Below are 20,671 nucleotides of genomic sequence, written 5' to 3'. Positions count from 1 at the left end.
AGGGTCTTACATGTTTTGCTAAGGAATTAAAACCCTCTCCTATAGCTGACATGTGAGTTAATGTAGGACTTTTACCTGGGAAATGAGAAGATCACTTTGGAAAGACCATACTGGGGTACTTTAGAAGATAAAGGGAAAATAGTGAAATCAAGATCAACAAAGTAGGTATTGTAATAGTTTACATGAAAAGCAATGAGGGCTTTTAAAATAAAGAGAATGGCAGGTTTGGAAATTAGGAAGATGTCAACTACATAAACCATATATCCTCAAATTTATACCTGTGCTGGGCTAGTGCTATTGTGTTAGAATTGTGTTTATATCCCAGTCACATTCAGAAGTGCAGGAATTGTTTTTTATATTTATCTTCTTATCCCTGAAATGTAGCACAGTGCCTGGCTCCCGGTAAGTATTCAATAAACATCTGTTGAAAGAATGAATAAATGCATGCTAGCTAGCAGTTTAGCTTGCTTCAAATATATCACAAGTCTACAATTTCAAATTGATAACCAAAAGTCTAGCTAGACTTTGCCTGACTTGTCAAGTATTCTTTCTGTCACTACTATGGACCCCCTAAAACAGAACATCTGGACAAAAAGAAAGTACTTCTCACACAGAGGAAGGCTATCAGAGACAGAGAGCTATCAGAAAAGAATGGAAAAACAATTAGTTCTTTTTGGGAGAATGGAGAAATAGGAAGGATTTCTAAAGAGTAACATTAGTAAAACAAAGAAGCATCTAGATAAAAGTACGTGCAGAGGCACAAAGAGATGACATATTTAGAAAACAGTAAGTTCACAAGCAAGCAAAATCTAACCAGAGACACTGAAATAGAGAACAAACTAACAGTTACAGCAGGGGAGGAAGGAGAGAGATGACAGGAAAGAATGGACAGGGTCGTCAAGGGCCATGTATAATGGACCCACGGACAAAGCCAAAGGGGTGAAGGATGGAGTGTGGGAGGTGGGTGAGGGTGGGCTGAGGTAAAGTGGTGGCAGGAAAATGGATTTGAACAACACTAAACAAAACTTTTACGGTTAAAAAAAAAAAAACCCAAACCCCCCAAAACAAAAAAACAAACCAGTAAGTTCAGTTTCAAAATTCAAATTACTAGTTGAAAAAATACAACAAACACTGAAATAAATATTGTATACAGTTAAAATTTTACACTTTTGATGACCAGTTTGATGTTGATATTCATATTCAGTAAATTTATTTTCCCAATTAACTTTTAAAATATGCAAACAATGCTTTGTTAAAAATAAAAACAAATAATTTAGATTTCCTGGAAGTCCATTCCATGTACTCAATAAATATTTATTTTTTAAATAAACTGATTGACAAACATGACCAAATTCAATGGGGCCTTTTTATAAGAGTTTTGTAATAAATACAACACAAGCATTCTATATTCATATACACATTAACTTTTCAAAGATATGTACAGTGCTTCTTTCATGAATTAAAAAGTATAATAACTACTAAGTTAAATTGAAGCCTCACATGGGAAATTCCTTACCTGATAAGCACTTCTATTAGAGACCATGCTCCTTTCATACAGGTTGGACACTGAAACAATTCTAAGTAGTATCCTGACATGGCTGGGGACTTCCAAGGAGGATGCAAGTGAAGAAGTGCTGACAATATATGGAAGTATCGACCAGAATATGTATCTATGTTATCCTATTATTTAAAAAGAAACAAACAAATAAAAACACCATAGCTAAAAATATAGTTTCACCAGCTATTTCAGTCTAAAACGATAACAACCCTGGCCTAACTTTCTTGCGAAATATGTGTTTGGACAAAAGATCAGATGAAAATATCATATTCAGCTAATTAAATACAACAGAGGGAGTTACACTCTAAATATATATCTATACATTAAATAATCCTAACTTTTGGGATTAACTTATATGAAATGTTCATTTTACTTTCACTGTTGGAGTGAGATTAAGAGTTCACAAATATGACCTAAAAGGAACTGAAGGTTAGAAATTTTCATGCAACATTCTTACTTACTTCCAACATTAGTTGGACAAGGCTTACATTTGTTATTTCTTCAAATTGGCACCTAGATGATGAACGTGATTAGAGAGTTACCTTTGAAGACTGTGCCTATTGGTTTTTCACAGTTTAGAAACCATGTTGTCTATCTATATTATAAATAAAAATGATTATTATCAATGTACTGAAGGAGAGATTTTACCAGATGGCATCCTAGATCAAATTTTCATGCTGGATACTTTACTGCCATGGGAAAAAAAATCAGATAAATTTTATCCAAGATAAAATTATCTTGGAAATTCTGATAAAATAATAAGTTAAAAGCGCTTAGAGTAATACCCAGTAAACAGTGTAAAACCAGAAGAGGAATGGTAATATATGGATACTACATTTCCTACTGAAATCAGGGAAGTAATGAAAAGAGAAAATAAGCCGTAAAACACACAAGGAATTTTAAAAAATGTTCACATGTAACATTCTTTGAAACATTGCTTTTACCTGTAGAATGTTCTCTAGAAGAGCATGAAGAAGGCATACAGGAGGGATATAATGTGCTTGCAAAGAGGAAAGTTCTTCAATCGCTTCTTTAAAAAATTGGCCTTCTATGAGACTTTCAATTAAATTTAATACACCTCTGGGAAATTCAGCATTTTTAACCTAAGAAAGGAAAGATTCTATGACTAAAAGATAAGGGTCACAGAATTCTGGGATCAAATCCTGAATTACTAAGGAGCCGTAATCTCCTCATCTATATAAAGTGATGATAAATCCTGCCTTTATAATTTCACAGAATTGTTAGATGGTTCAAAAAGAATTATTTATATAAATGTGTTTTACTACTATAAGGCACTGCAAAAAGTGTATTACTGTTTTATGTATTATTCTCTATTGCTTTATGAAGGGAAAACACTATCTCTAAAAGAAAACCCTTAAAAGGCATTTGCAATGTCTGGCTGATAATGAAGAAATCTAAGTCAGAGCTACAACTACACATAATTCACAGGTATAAAATTATTTTTTTATCTTTCTTTTAAACCTATAAGCAAACTATGTCTCTTAAGATATACTAAATACATTAGAATTCATCAAGCACCATCAATATTTTCAAAAACAACTGCTATTATAATTACAAAATCACTGAGGGTAGACATGAATATAATTCTAAGAGTTCTACTAAACACATTCCCCTTGGTCCAAATATTTTTTAATAATAAAAGAAACTACTTTGAACTAGTTAAGAAACAAAAATACTTTTTAAAAGACTATGTGAAATAAACATCATTTTAAAGAAATCAATAATTATATAAAGGAAATAGACATTTGTAAATATATTGCAACTTTAGAAGTAGTAATTATAAAGCTATAAAATGTGAGAACAGGGGTATAAAACTCATTTGTGATGAGCACAGCTAAGTTTTTCATTCCTGTTATTAGCTTTTATTACCATATAAAGTTTTTTTAAGCATTGACATAATAGTATTTTTAGTTTTCATTTCTAGTGAGAGAAACTACAGTAAAATTTAACAGAAAGCTTTGTTGTGCAGACCACACATTCCTTTACATCACATAACTAAAAATAACAAAACACAAAGCTTCATTTTTGCCCCTGTCAACACCCTACTCCATGCCCTTACCTCTACATTGTACACTGGTTGTTTATCCATTCTAATGCAGCTGTATCTGATAGCCTACAAAACAGCAATCAGATCATTACAATTAAACATTTTTAGTAAAAAAAAAAAAAAAATACATTTCAGCTTACAAACTTTGGCCAAACTTACAAAACAGATTCAGGAAGATCCATTAATAATGGATCTGATACTCAGGTATCCTCAGACCAGGAACATCTATCATTTTAGGGTAATGGTACTCTGATGAGTATGAACATTCTCTATTTCCTCCTTTTAAATTAAAATAAATTAAAAGGTAAAGTCGTGTTTACTTTGAAGATCTGGAGAGGTCCACTGTCCTTAGTATTATAATAATTAGAAATATAAGTAGGAAGAACATTTTGTATAAGGGTCCATAGGAAAAAAAGTCATATTTTCTTATAATCACACATAAATCTTCCTCTGTTGTTTAAAAATACCTATAACTGTATTTGTTCAAAATACTAAAATAGAAAAATATCTGCAACAAATGCAGAGATACTATCCTAATTATATAAAAAAATAAAAATTTTACCAAATAATTTTTCTTGAAACCAACAGACAGCAGAGGCCTTAGTGCAATCAACTAGACTGAAAGAGCAGACAGACAGGAGCCCCTAATGATATGGGACGTGATTTTTCTAAGTCAGCATGGTAGAAAGAGGAGGCCTCCATTAAAGAGGGTAAGAAAATTTCAGCGAAAAATTTTCACCACTAGCTAAAGGTCAAGTGGTGCAAGACAACAGAATTCCTGGAAATCTAAGACATCAGGGGAGGTTGCACTCAATGGCAAGATCTTCTCCACAGTTCTCACCAAGTGCTTATGCAAAAGAAAGGAGCAGGATAGGAGACTAAAGAAATCCTCCCTCTAGGTGAAGGCCTGGGCAAGGTGAACAAACAGTGGTTGCTGTGGGAAAGGCAGCAAACCTTTTAACAAATAATTTATCTGTAATCATGGATGTATAAAAGGCAGAGAATTCATTATATTTACTAAATAGCCAAATACGTTACTATTGGTAACACATTAATGAGCTAAGAAAATTATATGATAACATATTAAACATAATAATGTACCATTTACTATTAGTATTATTACTAATCCTATATTTTGGTTACAATAGAGAAGAACAGGAAACTATATAAAATTTTTAGTATGCCAAGTTCTACCTGAGCTCTATATATGTGCTTCCTTAAGGCATTTTTTATTTCAACAATATCAACATCTGTCCTGATATCCTTGGTTTCTGAGTCTTTGGCATGATCAGTAAAAACAGAAATCTTCATTTCTTTCTGCATGAAAAGAAATGGAAAAAAGTACCTTAGACAGTGTGCAGTAGATAGTGTCAACACAAACGATTAGTATTACAATGGACAACATAATACAAGACATATTAATGCAGTATTAACCGAAGCAAAGATCCTTACAATAATATTATATGAACATTATAAAATGAAATTTAAAAAATTTTAGCCCTGGCTGGTGTGGTTCACTGGATTGAGCACCAACCTGTGAACCAAAGGGTTGCCAGTTTGATTCCCAGTCAGGGCACATGCCTGGGTTGCAAGCCAGGTCCCCAGTAGGGGGCACATGAGAGGCAACCACACATTGATGTTCCTCTCCCTCTCTTTCTCCCGCCCTTCCTCTCTGTCTAAAATAAATAAATAAAATCTTTAAAAAATAAAAATTCAAAATAAAAAACATTTTGATTTGGAAAGTTTTACCTGATATTTACATATGTATTTTCTTAAGGTATTTTTCATTTCAGCCTGTCCCAAATCTTTCCTAGAACCTCTCTTTTGCTTCTTGGTTGCCCTGTCCACACGAAACATGATCCATTATTTTTTACCCTCATCATTCTCTGAGAAGCCTTCTGAATATATATTAACATGCTGTGGTTTAAATGTAATATAAAGGTATATGCTAGAAAATTTAACTTAAGAATGATCCCATTTAAAAGATGAGCTATCTTAATAAAATGGTCTATACTACACTAGAAAAGAGAAAGGTAAAAACTAATCATTAGATCAGAATGTGTCAACCAAGATACATAATACATATTTTGTCTTAAGGCACTTTTTCTTTTAAGAATTTTAGCCTCTTTTTTTGTTGTTTCTCTTTGTTACATTCAGGCAAAACAAAATGTAACTGAATATCCCGATTATTAACTCCAATTTCTTTGTGTATACATGTAAAAATACTTTCATTGTAAAACAAAGTTAATCATAACATTAGTTATGCATATCACATCAGAGTAACTCGTTGTTTTAAAAATAAGATGTGCAGGTTATATTTAACAGTGCACAGTGCACAGTGAGAAATCATAAAAAGCAGACTACTTATGTCTACATTATACTAGGGAAGAGCCAGAAAAAATAAAAACTGTTCAGCTAGGCTTACAAAGTTTTACCTGATCTCGGTATGTGTACTCTCTTAAAGTCCTTTTAAGTCTGTCATGTTTGATGTCCTTCCTGGAATCTCTTTCTTTTTCTTTTTTGTCTTTTTTCCTCAAAGCATAACTCCTTTGAATGTCTTCAACCTTTTTCTTAACTTCCTTCTACATGTATTTGGAGCACAATTAAACAGATGTCAACACCAATGCTGTATGTTATAAAATCCAAATAAACTTAAGACAAGTATAATATATTTAAAAAATAATAGAGTTATATACAATAGAAAATCTCATCCACTGTTGGAGGGGGTATCTCATAAGTAAATTATTTTGGAAAAGAGTTGGATGTTACCTAGTACTGTTGAACATGCAAAGTCCTTATAGGCCAGCATACGAATTCTACTCCTAGGAATATATCCTAAGCTAGAGAAATTCCTGAACATGCACCTAGAAAAATGTCCACACTATTGCCCTGGCCTTTGTGGCTCAGGTGGTTGGAGCATTGTCCTGAAACCTGAAAGGGCACCAGTTCAATTCCCAGTCAGGGCACATGCTTAGGTTTCGGTTCAGTTCCAGGTCAGGGGGCATATGGGAGGCAACCAATTGATGTTTCTCTCTTTCTCTCTCTCTCTCTCCCCCCTTCCCTTCCCCATTCTCTAAAAATCAATAAGCACGCCCTCAGGTGAGAATTAAGAATAAATAAATAAATAAAATTTAAACAATGTTCACTGTTTATGGAGGCATTGTTCATAATTGCAAAAATCAATCAATCAATCAAAAACAGACCAACATAAAGAAATCCAAAATTATCAGTAGTAAAATAGACAGAAGATGCCCTGGCTGGTATAGCTCAATGGATTCAGCACGAGCCTGGGAACCAAAGGATTTCGGTTCGATTCCCAGTCATGGCATATGCCTGGGTTGCAGGCCAGGTCCCAGCAGGGGACGCACGAGAGGCAACCATACATTGATATTTCTCTCCCTCTCTCCTTCCCTTCCCCTCTAAAGATAAAATAAATAAAATCTTTAAAAAATACACAGAAGATAAAATTGTGCAAAAATGGGAAATTATATATACTAGAAAAAAAAAAACCAAGTCAAAGAAGACTTACAAATACCATGAACTGAAAAAAGTTCATTATTAGGCAAAACTAAAGGGAATATATTGTTAGAGATATATATCATTAGGGATACAGTGATTGCTGGTAAAACTATAATGAAAAACAAGAAAATAAAACCAATTCTAAGACAGAGCTTATCAATGGGTAAGAGGAAGAAAAACAGACACAAATAACTCACACACACAGGGAATACTCTATTTCTTAACCTAGTTGTTGGATTAACATAGCACTCATCTTGGTATTCTTTTAAAAACTGTACACAAATGCTTCAGAAATACTTTTGTACATATAATTAAAAACAGTTTTCATGATTGACAGATTTGGTACATTTAGAAAAAAACTGACATATTTGGTATATTTAGAAAAGAACTGTAGAATCAATATTATTTTTCATTTGGAAAATCTTACCTTATTTCTATCTGTGTGCCTTCTTAAAGCTTTTCTTGTTTTAATAAATTTTAAATCTTTACTGGACTCTCTGAATTTTTCTTTTTTGTGATGTTCAGTGAAAATAGAGCTATTACGATCTTCCTCATGATTCTGAATTTTTTTCTGCATGTTTATAGAAGTATCTTAATTAGACTGTAGGTTAACCATAACCTTAATACAACCAAAGCAAGTCACAACAGAAAAACCCATTCAGGAAGGTAGCTTTTGTAAAACATACACGTGATATTAAATACAGTAAAGAGTCTTGTGAATTATATTACATTATAGTTTTACCATGAAGCAGAAAATGAAGATTTTAGTTCACAAAGGTTTATATTATATTTACATATACATTTAACTTAATTAATTTTATTAACTTAATCTTTCTGGGACTCTTTTTTTTCTTCTATTATAAGATTAGTTGAATAGAATATGGTTAATTTCATTATTTTACTTTTCCAAATGTTTGTAAATATAATTGAGGCTGCAGATCAAATAGAATCTTGCCATTATTAGGCATATCAAATGAAACATCTCAAGAAAATCATTTTATAGGACTCAAGTGTAATACCATTACACAGAGTATGGTGTATCATGAACTACATTGTTTATTATATTAAGAAACTTATTTTATGCCCTGGCTGGTGTGGCTCAGTGGATCAAGTGCCAGCCTACAAACCAAAAGGTTGCAGGTTCAGTTCCACTCCGTCTAGGACACACGCCTGGGTTGTGGGCCAGGTCTCTAGCAGGGAGCATGTGAAAGGCAACCACACATTGACGTTTCTCTCTCTTTCTCCCTACCTTCCCCCCTCTAAAAATTAATTTAAAGAATATAAATTTAAAGAATATAAATTTCTACATGAATTATAACTGTATCCTCAAAGCCTAAAAGGAGTTAAAGGTGTATATAAGCTATATTTTAGTAAGTTCTATTTCTTTCATGAAATATCCTTTTGATTCTTTTTTTCATGTTCAATAAAAATTTTTATTTTAATAACTTCATCATTCCTTTCTAAATTAAAAAAAATATATTGTGGTCTCTAATTGCAAATGACACATCAACTCAAATAGCCTCTTCTTAGGATCATGTACATGTAGTTAATCACAGATAGTAGCAGTATTCTTGTCCTGCCTGGTTTGGCTCAGTGGATTGAGCACCAGTCCATGAACCAAAGGGTCACTGGTTTAACTCCCAGTCAGGGCACATGCCTGGGTTGTGGGCCAGGTCCCCAGTTGGGGGTGTGTGAGAGACAACGACACACTGATGTTTCTCTCCCTCTCTTTCTCCCTCCCTTCCCCTCTCTCTAAAAGTAAATAAACAAAATCTTAAAAAAAAAAAAAGAACGTAGTAGTCTTCTAAGTCACATAAATACCAATTATACTTTGGAAAAGCCAGAAAAAAATATTTTAAACTCTTAGAAAGTTTTATCTAAACTCTCCATATAAAATTTCTTGAAGTACTGGTCAGTTTTATTAAGTTCCAAATTGATCCTAGAATTCTCTTTGTAAAATTTTTGATAAGATACAGTAAAACAGAATTTATTTTTAATTCCTTCCCAGTCATATCTAAATACATTTTAGTTTAGACTAAGTTATAATAATTACTAGGCTAATGATTTGGTAAGCTAACTCAAACAGTCTGTTCTATAAAACACAGTATGAAATTGAACTAATCATGCCTTTTTTTGTTGCTGCTGCTATTTAAAAATTTTTACTTGACAGCCATGTATATGCTGTCTTAAAGTTCTTTTCATTGCTTCAAGTTCAAAGTCATTCCTGTTTTTTGTTTTGCATTATATGAAAACAGAATTCATTTGTGTCATTTAAAAATGTGTTCTATACTCAGCAAAATACTTGAATTTAGATGAATTATGAATATACACAGTGCTGATAAAAATCCTTTATGAGACACGTTCGTTATATTAAGCATAGAGAAGATTTCTAAGTAATTATGTGTTGAGAATATACTATATATTAGGAACTATGTTTCCATATGCATATATACATTATCTCAAAAAGAATCTCAAAACAGAGACATAGAGCAATATCCTAATATGCTTAAATCACAGTTGGGTTCAAATACCAGCTCTGTGATTACAAAATCCATGTTATTTCTACCATATTATTGCCTCTCAAACAATTCTGTAAGAACCAGAAATGTACTTTTTTTTTTTTAGCTAATGAAGTTTTACCTGGGTTCTACACACGGTCTCTCTGAAGGCATCTTTCATTTCAAGAAAAGCCGTATTGTTCCTGAAATCTTTGTTACTTTCTTGATTGCTATGTTTAGTCCAAACACAACTGGTCTGGGAATCTTCATCGTTTTGAATTTCTTTCTGTATGTGTGTAAAAATGGTTTAGAAATTAAGCATAATTTTAACATAATTCTACTTTTTATGGTATTCAACTTTATCTATAATTGCATAATACTTTGGTAACCAAACAAACAAGTAGGTGAAATGCACTCTCCCAAATTAAACATTATTAAACTCTAGTGAATTTCTTCAGGGGGAAAAAAATCATTATAACAAAGGTTCTGAATAATAAAGTGACTTCTGTGTATCTCAATAAAAGCTAATGCCTTGTTGGTCTAGTAACAATAAATCCTTTTTTAAAATAATTACTAACAAAATGACTTTATCCAGTCCCTGTCCAAGTTAAAATTACAATTAGATACAAAATTTTCAGATTATAGATTACTTCTCACATTATTTTTCAGTTTTTTACTGGTAAGACTTTTCATTTGCAAGTATTACAAATCAAACTGGTTCATATACCACCTCCCAATAATTTAAAAAATATTTGCATATATACATGTATATAAATAATTCTAGAAGTCTAGTAGAAGAAACAGACAGGAGCAAAGATGAGTTCATGACAGTTCCCAAAGGTACTTATGAAGGGGTATTCAGAGAGTCACTACCTTTACCCAAAGAGACTAGAAAATCACTGTGCTCCTAGGGAACAGTTATGACATACCGCATTTTTTGAACTATAAGATGCACTTTTCCCCGCAAAGTTGGGAGGAAAATGGGGGTGTGTCTTATAGTTCAAATGTAGCTTTACATTTACATTGGTGAAATATCATGTTATTAAATATTTTACCACATTTTTTGCTTCAAAATTTTTTTCCCTATTTTTCTTCTCTAAAACCTAGGTCCATTCTGTGGTCTGAAAAATATGGGTAAGCTAGAATGTGATAAGGCCTGTGGTGCATCTGTGGTTCTCTTTCCATTGTACTAAGCTTCCTATGCAGGTATTGAGGCCCTTCACCAGGCTCCAATCCTGCAAATAGAGAACAATCTCTGAGAGTAGCTGATTGAATTAAATGAAACTGAAAACTAAAAAAAATGGAGATGTTTCTTCTTTATTTCTAGCATCAAGGAAAGAATTACTCTGTACAAATAACAATTTCTGTTGTGGACAACTTGAAGTAGGATAAAATGAGTTTCTGGCTTTAAATTTCACATGGTTGACAAGAGAAGGATAAATCCTCCACCCCACTTCATTAAGAAATGTCTAAAATACAGGATAAATTAACTCCATATAGATTCTAGTTACACAAAAAATGCAAAAGAACATACCATTATCATTAGCAATTAGGCAAGAACACACCTTCTAATCTTGAATATATTTACTTATGCATCCATTTAAGATGCCATATATTGATGTATGAATTAGGAATTATACTGCAAGAACCCTATATAAATTAACTTCAGACTTAAAATAAAAAGATTTTATGGAGAGCCAAACAAATGATCAACATATAAATTTTTCCAAGCCACCAATAGTCTCTCCAATTGGCTACTCTTATGAAATTAATAGGATTTTATTTATCTGTTAAGTATTCATTTCTTATTTCATACTCTATAAATATTTCCTTTGTTCCCACTACATACTTTTAGTACACTCTGTAGGTGACAGTCTCCTATATGATGCAGGAAAGAAGGGCGCGCCTAGCCTATTTTATATAGCATAATGCCAGGTATATTCCAAACAGAGGACCAAAGCCTACCATTCAGTAAATCATTCTGGTATCTACGTGTAGAGCAGAGCAATGTGGCAATGACTGTTGGCCTGGCCTGGTTCAGACCTTTGACTTGGTTTCCTGTTCTGGAGAAGGGAGAGGTATAGTCTGGTCTCCAGGTCTTATTACTTGACTTGCTATGGCATTTGCCATGCAATTTGAATGAATTCATGAGACTGTATGGAGAGCCAGAGAGGTCAAATAAAAAAAAACATTCTTTTGAGTGCTATGTATGGTCCTTAACTTGTATTTATTCCCTAATTCTTAAATGATGTATTTATAATCCTCTGATTAACTACTAGTGTATGGTATTATTTTTACAACATTAGGTATTTTTAACTACCCAGAAAGAGACTAGGTGAGTATTGAGGGAACCTAATAACATCCAAAATGATAGAAAGAAAGGGATATTTGAGGAGGAAGCCTTAAAATTTATTGAGAGCATGCATGGCCTTAAATTTTTGATATGACATAGTTGTGGGATCATGGGAAAATTACTTAATCTGTACCTCATGTCACCAACTGCAAAAGGGGGCCATAATGCATACCCCACAAAAGCATCAGGTTTAAAATAAAATTAAGCACTGAAAATACTTAGCATGGTAATTACACAGTAATAACTCAACAAATATTAGCCCCAAATAATAGTTGTAACAATTCTCACAAAAATTAAAGGTAAGTATTATCTTCTATATACAAAAGAAACTCAGTCACAGGATAAATAACTTTCATATGGTCATGAATAAATTATAAATCTGTGTCACAAATTTGTGGATCTGACTCAAACACTGTATTTTTAATTATTCCTACAACATTTCCATGAGACTTTTCTGTGGTTAATTTCATTTCTCCCTTAAGCAGGTAAAGTATTCCTAAGTATGCTCCCCTTTCTGCGATGCCTTCCTTGGGTTAAACAAATGAGACACATTAGTCATTTTTGCTTCTTTGCATTCCTGTACCTTGAACACTATTTTACCAATGCATGATATACACTAACTGTAATTAATAGTTTCAATGTACTGTTTTCACCACTAAGTAGTAAGTACCTTGAAGTCTGAGGTGTGATATTATTCATTTTCCGTAGTACATAGCATATTGCCTGGTAAAACAAAAGTCTTCAATATATATCTATAAATCTGAACTAAAGAGATTCCTGATTTTGTTACTCAGCAGATTTCTAAAAGATTACGTTAAACAAAAGTTTACTTTAACAATTTCCTAATTGTTACTTTTAACTCAGTGATTTTAATAGCAATTTTTAGAGGACACCTCAGAATCCATCTAATGAATAATGTAAATATGTTTTATGCCAAAGCTGTAGTAGAAACGCGAGACATGAAAACTATTTTCTCCTTGGAAGTGATCACAAAATGCCTTTGTTATTTGGACTGAATGGTTATGAACTCCCAGCTGTCTTAAGCCAGAACTAATAAAACAATGTATCCTAAAAACAAATATAAGTTAGAAATTATCTGCTAGTTTTAGTTGATATATATTATTGCTTCCCTCCAGTATGTCTGAAGGTTTTCAGATTTCTGCAAAAAAGACTGTGGATAAAACATATTGTATTTTAATCAATTCTTTCCATGAAAAAGGGAAAACTCAGGTACTTTTACTAATCTGTGTGTTTAAGAATGACTTTCATTCAGTTGACAGTTAATTCTACCTTTAAACTGTTCAGATATGTAAATCAGGATGCTTTTGGCTACAATACAAAACCAACTCAAACTAACTTAAATATGGAAATATGCTACCTTACCAAATGGCAATGTGGTCGAACACTAAGGTTCCAGGGTTGGTTAATCCGGCACTCAAGTATTTTAACAAGCGTCCAGATTATGTCTCTACACTTTTCTCTCCATAGAGTTGGTTTCATCCTACGGCTATTTCTCCTCATAGTCAAAGAACGGCTACTAGTGTAATTTAGGTTGCATTCTTCCATCTTCACATTTAGCAGGAGCCAGGCTACCAGTGGCTTTCTTTTCAGAACGATGAATAAACTTCCAGGAAGTTTTTGCCTGGTTCGCAGGCCCATGCTCAATCCACTGAGCTACACCAGCCAGGGCTCCAGGAAGTTTTTATATACCTCTTTTCATGTTGTGGAGTTCAGACCTGGTTCACATGCCCATTCCTAGATCAATCACTTTCAAGGGTCATTCCTTGAAGTAAGGTCAAATTTCCAATCTATAATGCTGCTATTCAGTAGGAAAAGGTAATTACAGAATAATATACATCTACATTTGGAACAGTCAAAGGTTTTTTATAATTTCCCTATTAACCTGACAAACATAACATGAGAAGTCATGTACCAGGTTTTATGCATGATTCAGATATAACAACTATGGAAGAAACATCCTTGATGACATGGTGGTACTTTTGGTTTAGTAGAGAAATAGGTATTAACCATGTAATCAGCCAATTAATTATAATTAGATGGGTAGTATAAAGCAAAATAATAGTATAAGAATACCATTAGAGGTGAACCTAACTTAATACAGTTGTCAGGAGGCTTCCTTGAAAAGGCAACATTATCTCTAGAACCTGATGAGCACAGGGAGTGAGAGAGTAGTGGGGAGAAACATTGCCAAGCAGAGACTATAGCTATTGAGAAGACACTGAGGTAGAAAGTAGCTTAGTTTAGAAACTGGGAGAAGGTAGTTTTGTTATATTAGAGTGAGCATAGAAAAAAGTGGAGCAGGATACAGTTGAAAAGGTAGGAGAGACAGGAATTCTATGGGAATCTGTAAGCCATGTTAGAGGTTTAGAACTTTATCTTAAGGCAATGAATGGGAGACCACTGGAGAGTTTTAAACAGGAGAGTAACAGAATCAGAATTGTTTTAGAAAGAACACTTTGGCTCTTCCTTTTTGAATAAAGCACCATGAATTAGAGAAAGAAAAGGGAAGAGTAATTAGGACATTAGCAAGAGTGTAAAGGTAGGGTAACAGGAAGACTAATTAGGACTCTAGTCCAGGAACATGGGGTAAAGAAGATAAATTCAGTAATGGTAGTATAACATCAAACTGAAGTTTTTGCACAGCAAAGGAAACCAACAACAAAATTAAAAGACAACACACTGAATGGGGGAACATATTCATCAAAGACATAAAGGGTTAACATCAAAAACTTGTAACATCACAAAGCTCAACAGCAAAACAAATTTAAAAAAGCCTAAAACAATTCAATTAAAAAAATAAACAAAGAAGTTGAATTAAGAGGACATACTGATGGCCAACAGACATATGAATAAGAGGCTCAATGTCACTAGTCATCAGAGAAATGCAAATTAAAACCACCTTGTGATATCACCTCAAACCTGTCAGAATGACTACCATCAATAAATCAACAAACAAGTGCTGGCAAGGAGTAATAGAAAAGGAAACCCTCCTTCCACTGCTGGGGATATAGACTGATGCAGTCACTATGGAAAGCAGTATGGAGATTCCTCAAAAAATTAAAAATGAATCTGCCTTTTGACTCAGTAATTCCACTTCTGGGAATTTATCCAAAGAAACCTGAGACACTAATTAGAGAGACATACAGGGCAGGGCAAATACACGTTTACAGTCAACACACAACAGAGTTTATTCTTGTATTATTTATTGTATTATTTTCCATTCGAACTACTGAACCCACTTTTGCCCCACTCTGTATCCACCCTATGTTCATTGCAATGTTACTGACAATAGTCAAGATGTGGAAGCAGCCCAACTTCCCACCAGTAGATGAATGGATAAAAAAATCTCTGGTACATTTCTACAATAGGATACTAACAGGCCTTAAAAAAGAAGGAAATCTTACCTTTTGCGACAGCATGGATGGACCTGGAGAGTACTATGCTAAGTGAAATAAGCCAGTCATCGAGAGACAAATACCATATGATTTCACTTACATGTGGAATCTCATGAACAAAATAAACCAACAAAATGAAACAGACTCATAGATATAGAGAACAGACTGAAAGAGAGTTTGGGGAGCTGGGTGAAAAAGGTAAAGGGATTAAGCAAAAAAGAGTAAAACAAAATAGAATGTAAAGGCACAGACAACAGTATAGTGATTACCAGAGGAAAAAAACGGGGGAGGGAGGCAAGTGGGAGGAGATAGAAGAGGGCAAGAAGGGTTAAATGGTGATGGAAGGAGGAGACTTGACTCTGGGTGGAGAGCGTATACAGATGATGTAATATAGAATTGTACACCTATATTACATCAATATACAGATGATGTAATATAGAATTGTACACCTGAAATCATGTAATTTTATTAATCAATGTCACCCCAATAAATTCAATACAAAATTTAAAAAATAAAAATTATAAAAATTTTACAAAATAAAAATAAAATGAGAAAGGCAATTTGATAGAAGAGGTATTCAAAATAAAAGCGAGAGGTCTTGTAACTGACAACTGGGGAATAAGGGCCAGGAAGGTTTCAAGGGTGATTGCCAGGTCTCTACCACGAATTATTACATAAAGGCTTATGGTTTCCTTTGAGATGAAAACACTAAAGAAGGAGCCAGTTTTTCCTGGAAAATCAAGGATCAGTTTCAGATAACTTAGGTTTCTCTTCTACTTGAGTGACCCTTCTTTAAAATTCTTCTTTGCTTAATTCCAGAGGGGTTCTTCTAGGGTTGTTTCCACTCAAACTACTTAAGCAGTGGTATATGTGCCAAGTGGGAAGAGGTAGGTAGAAGAATAGAACAAGAAAATATTTCTAAATTCTTAGAAGTAGCTCCCTCTTTAACAAATTGTATACAATAAACCCCAAATTCCCATATGATAAACAGACCACTGATATTTTATTTATACTTGCATTAAAATGCTTAAAATTATTTTGTGGTAAACATCACTAAAGCACTTGAAAACAAAAATAGAAACTCAAAATTATCATAAGTATTCTTGAATACTTAAAATAACTGAGTGCAAATGTCCTAAAATGTCATTTTAATTACTTTCAATAATAATTCAGAACATAATTTTACTGTACAAGGGGACACACACTTAAAAAACGGAATGATCTTCTGGAGGGTGGATGCCTTGTAGTACTGGCTTCCCCCACTAGGCTAGTGTTGCCCCACTAGGAACCCACCTGCAACCACCTGGCACTGTTGTGAGAAGTGGCATTCAGCTCCAGTGAATTTTTTTTGAAGACTCTTTCAACATATTTGCCCATTTTATGATGGGTGATTTACGAGTATACCTGCCCACACTGTACTAAGTGTTCAACAGTTTTTGACCAAAAAATCAGTGTGACCCCTGTGCCCCACCCTCCTCCTATTCACCTTATCTTGCCCCCAGTGACTGTTTTGTTTCCCCAGATGAAAAAGTCCTCAAAGGGAAACATTTTGCCATTGTGGAAGAGATAAACAAACAAACAAACAAACAAGGCAGAAGTGTTAAAAGGCGTCAAAATCGATGACTTTAAAAACTATTTTGAACAGTGGAAAAAAGTCTCAATAGGTATATTGCATCAAATGGAGAGTACTTTGAGGATGACTCAAGTTTAAACATGTAAGAATAAATACACATTTTTTAATAAATAAATTCTGGCTTTTGGTGGGTCTTGTCTCACATTACTACATGAGTAATTTATAAAATAAACTTTGAAAAATGTGTTCATTTAATTCACTTACCTCTAAAAGAAAATCCCCTAGATACTGAATTGGATAAAATGGAGCCTTAAAGTTATCTTTTTCTTGCTCAGCCTTGATTCTTGCATTACTGGCAATCACATGAGTTATTCCACTTGGTGAACTTTTTTGTAAAATAACGTCTGCTTTTCCAGCCTCCAAAACTCTAAATAAAAATGTAAACAGTAAGTATACTCAGTCAAATTATCTAAATCAATTATACTTCCTTGGAGTAGGAGTACAGTTTTCTGAAAGGAGTTAAATTCCTTTGGGGTATTTGATAAACAAACAAAGAGATAAAGTGCCTTGAAGTGCCATAGAGAATAACTGTTACAGTGATTTCTTAAATTATAAAATTTCCAGTGCAGATGCTTAAGAAATGAGGCTATCCATTCTATTTATCAATTGCTTGATATGGAATAGGCTTTTAAAAATCAAGATTAAATTTACTTCCTCAGGAAAAGTCATCTAAATAAGCTAAAGAAACAGTGAAGGAATTCTAAGGAAGTAGCTACCTCAGATGGCAACATACCTCCAAGGAAATAATTCTGAACCACACGCACACACAAAAAAGAAAGAAACTAGTTGCCAACTTTCCTCTAACTAGCTTTTGAAAAAGTTTAACTCTAACATACATTAGGAAATATACTTTACATTTAGATTCAGAAGACACACACACAGACATATACATCCAAAAAGTTTCATGAAAAGTTCTGATTCTGGCTAGGATTTAGAAAGCCACAAGAGAACACCGCTACCACCTAATAAGAAAAAGTCAAATAATCTATAAAAATCACAATTTTGCCTGAACCTGTCAGAGAACTGAGGAAATAAGCCAACCAAGAAACTGAATTTCCATAGAGATTCCAACACTCAAACTATTTCACTTTTGCCAGGGTGCAGGAGAGAAGTGATTGTTATCAAAGCAGGTAAGAATCCAGAAAATTTTTAAAATTTTAGGCCAGGTATAGGTAGAAAGACAGTTTACTCTTAAGTAGGAGTCCTTGACACAATGAAAGCCCACTCTCAAATGCAACCTCTTTACCACACATAAAACCAGACCCACTTCCCTGGATCCTCCTCTAACATACAAGAGCCTTAAGCCTTTTCCTGGGTAAAGGAAAAAAGTATTCTACCATCAGAACCAAAGAAAGGTGCACTGCTTCTGCTGAGACTGGAAATAAACCCATCTGCCTCCATGGAGGGACAGGAAAACTGCAGTGTAGCCCCAAAAAAGATCCACTGTTTCTGGTTGAGGGACAGAAGCAAAAGCCAGCTATCCCTGGAAGAGGGGCAAGAATGTCACTAAGGCTTAGGATCCTGCACCAATACAATGCAGAGCTCTAATACTGGGTAGTGAATAGAAATTCTTTTTTTGCCCAAGACCCTGTCCATAGATGGCAGGCAGAATATGGTTGCCTTGGAGGACTGAGACACAAACATTAAGAAAGTCCTAACCCCAGGGACCAAAAAACACAAAGAATGATTAAGAATGGCGCTTAGCCAGCAGAACTCAGAATATATCCACCCTTAAACCCCACCATACAAATGAGTAACAAGCAAGACAGGAAGAGGATGAAGAGAGAATCCTTTTATGAGTCCATTTAAGAGTCCTTTCGGTAGTATAGGGACTACAGAAAGCTGAGAGTGAAGAAAGAAAACTAATTAAAAACCCTCTAGCAACCTGGGTCCTACTGCTGGAATAAACTGAAATGATGCATTGAAGGTGACTATACTACTGACAAAACCCAAACCAAACTCAACTGACAAGGTTAACTCAACTACCCCTACCTAACTGCCTTATAGAAGAGGCAGAATATGTGTTTAGATATAAATACAAGGCATGCACAAAAAGCAAGGGAAAAATCATTGTCAAGATATAAAGGATTAAATAGGACACAGAGATGATCCAGACATTGAAATTATCAGAAAGTGACTTTAAAATAACTGTGACTGACAAATTAAAGGATATAGGAAAAAGGTGAACAATCTACATGAAGAGATGGGGAACTCAGAAGAGAGCACAATGGAAATGGTAGAAATAAAAGATACTATATGAAAGAAAAATTCTTTGACAGTGGAATGCACAGAACTAAGGAAGAAATCACTGAGCTTGACAATAGGTCAATAGAAACTATACAATGAAAACACAAAATGAAAAACAAACAGAACAAAGCATACAAAAACTGTGCAAGATAATCATATGGTCCAAAATATGGGGACAGCACTCCACAAGGAAAAGAACACAACAGAATAAATACTTAAAATACAATGGTGGAAAATTTTTTGTAACTAATATAGGACAAAAACACCTTCACATGTTCTAGATGCAGAGAACCCGAAGCAACAGAATAAATACAAATTAACACACACACATCTGGACACATAATCAAACCACTAAAAAGCAAAGGTCATCTTGACTTTTAAATTTTAATTTCCAATTGTTCATTACTAGAGTATAAAAACAATTTTTATATATATTCTGTGATGTTGCTAAATTCACTAGTTAGTACAATAACACTTTTTTCTGGTAAATTATTTAGTGTATGACCATGGTTTTTAAAATAAAAACAATTATTTAGTTTTTTTTCCAACTCTATGCTCTTATTTAGTTTCTTTGCCTTATTGCACTGCCTAATACCTGTAGAAGTAGTTGCAGTAAGTATTCATGTCTTCTTCCCTTATGGAGGGAAAAAAAAACCCCATGATATCAAGTTAGATTTTGTCACAGATGTCATTTTTCAGGTTGAAATTACAAAAATTCTTCATAAAATATTTGCAAATACAATACATACTATTAAAAATGAATAAGAAACTATAATAAAGTATATTTCAGAAATAAAAATTTGGTTTAACACTTAATAATTGAAAGAATAATTTGGCATATTAACAGAATAAAGGAGAAAAGCCACTTATTTCAATAGATGTAGATAAAACTTCCAGAGCAATCCATTTATAATAGCATTCCAGAACACTGAGTACCTAGGATTAAATTTAACATATGTGCAAAATTTATGCAATGAAAACTATAAAACTTTAATGACAGGAACTAAAAATAATTAAAATTTAAAAAATTTAAAAAATTTAAAAAGACTTGGATGGATATACAATTTGACAGGATGACTCAATACTGTTAAGATCTCAATTCTCCCCAATCTGACATCAATACAATTCCAATGAAAATTCCAGCTTGTGTCACTGTAGAAATTGGCAAGCTGACTCTAAAATGTATATGGAAATATAAAGGATCAAGAATCACTAAAACAAATTTGAAAAAGACAAAGACTGGAGGATTCATACTACCTGATTTCAAGACTGACGATTTAAAGCTACAGTAATTAAACAGTGTGTTTGTTGGTATAGGTCAACACAGATACCAATGGAGCTAAATGAGAAGGCCAGAAACAGACCACACAATATGGTAA

At 33.6% G+C, this 20,671-nt stretch overlaps 1 protein-coding gene across 2 annotated transcripts in view; it reads right to left on the bottom strand.

The window, feature by feature from the left end:
* Positions 1-20,671, bottom strand: part of SLF1 (SMC5/6 complex localization factor 1) — a 65,087-nt gene that overhangs the window by 30,629 nt on the left and 13,787 nt on the right. The window contains exons 5-12 of one of the 2 annotated variants that reach the window (XM_037032443.1): positions 17,250-17,412; positions 9,786-9,929; positions 7,573-7,716; positions 6,062-6,208; positions 4,821-4,943; positions 3,639-3,692; positions 2,503-2,661; positions 1,517-1,680 (exon numbers count right to left, since the gene is read on the bottom strand). In XM_037032443.1, the coding sequence (XP_036888338.1) occupies positions 1,517-1,680; positions 2,503-2,661; positions 3,639-3,692; positions 4,821-4,943; positions 6,062-6,208; positions 7,573-7,716; positions 9,786-9,929; positions 17,250-17,412 (1,098 nt within the window). The remainder of the gene's footprint in view (positions 1-1,516; positions 1,681-2,502; positions 2,662-3,638; positions 3,693-4,820; positions 4,944-6,061; positions 6,209-7,572; positions 7,717-9,785; positions 9,930-17,249; positions 17,413-20,671) is intronic. The other variant, XM_037032444.1, reaches the window with a different exon arrangement.

This window comes from Sturnira hondurensis, unplaced genomic scaffold (assembly GCF_014824575.4).
Source record: "Sturnira hondurensis isolate 20B ecotype Veracruz unplaced genomic scaffold, ASM1482457v3 Scaffold0021354, whole genome shotgun sequence".
In the NCBI taxonomy this organism is placed as follows: Eukaryota; Metazoa; Chordata; class Mammalia; order Chiroptera; family Phyllostomidae; genus Sturnira; species Sturnira hondurensis.
The sequence above is the reverse complement of the archived record's forward strand: the minus strand, read 5'-3'. Positions and strand labels throughout refer to the sequence as shown.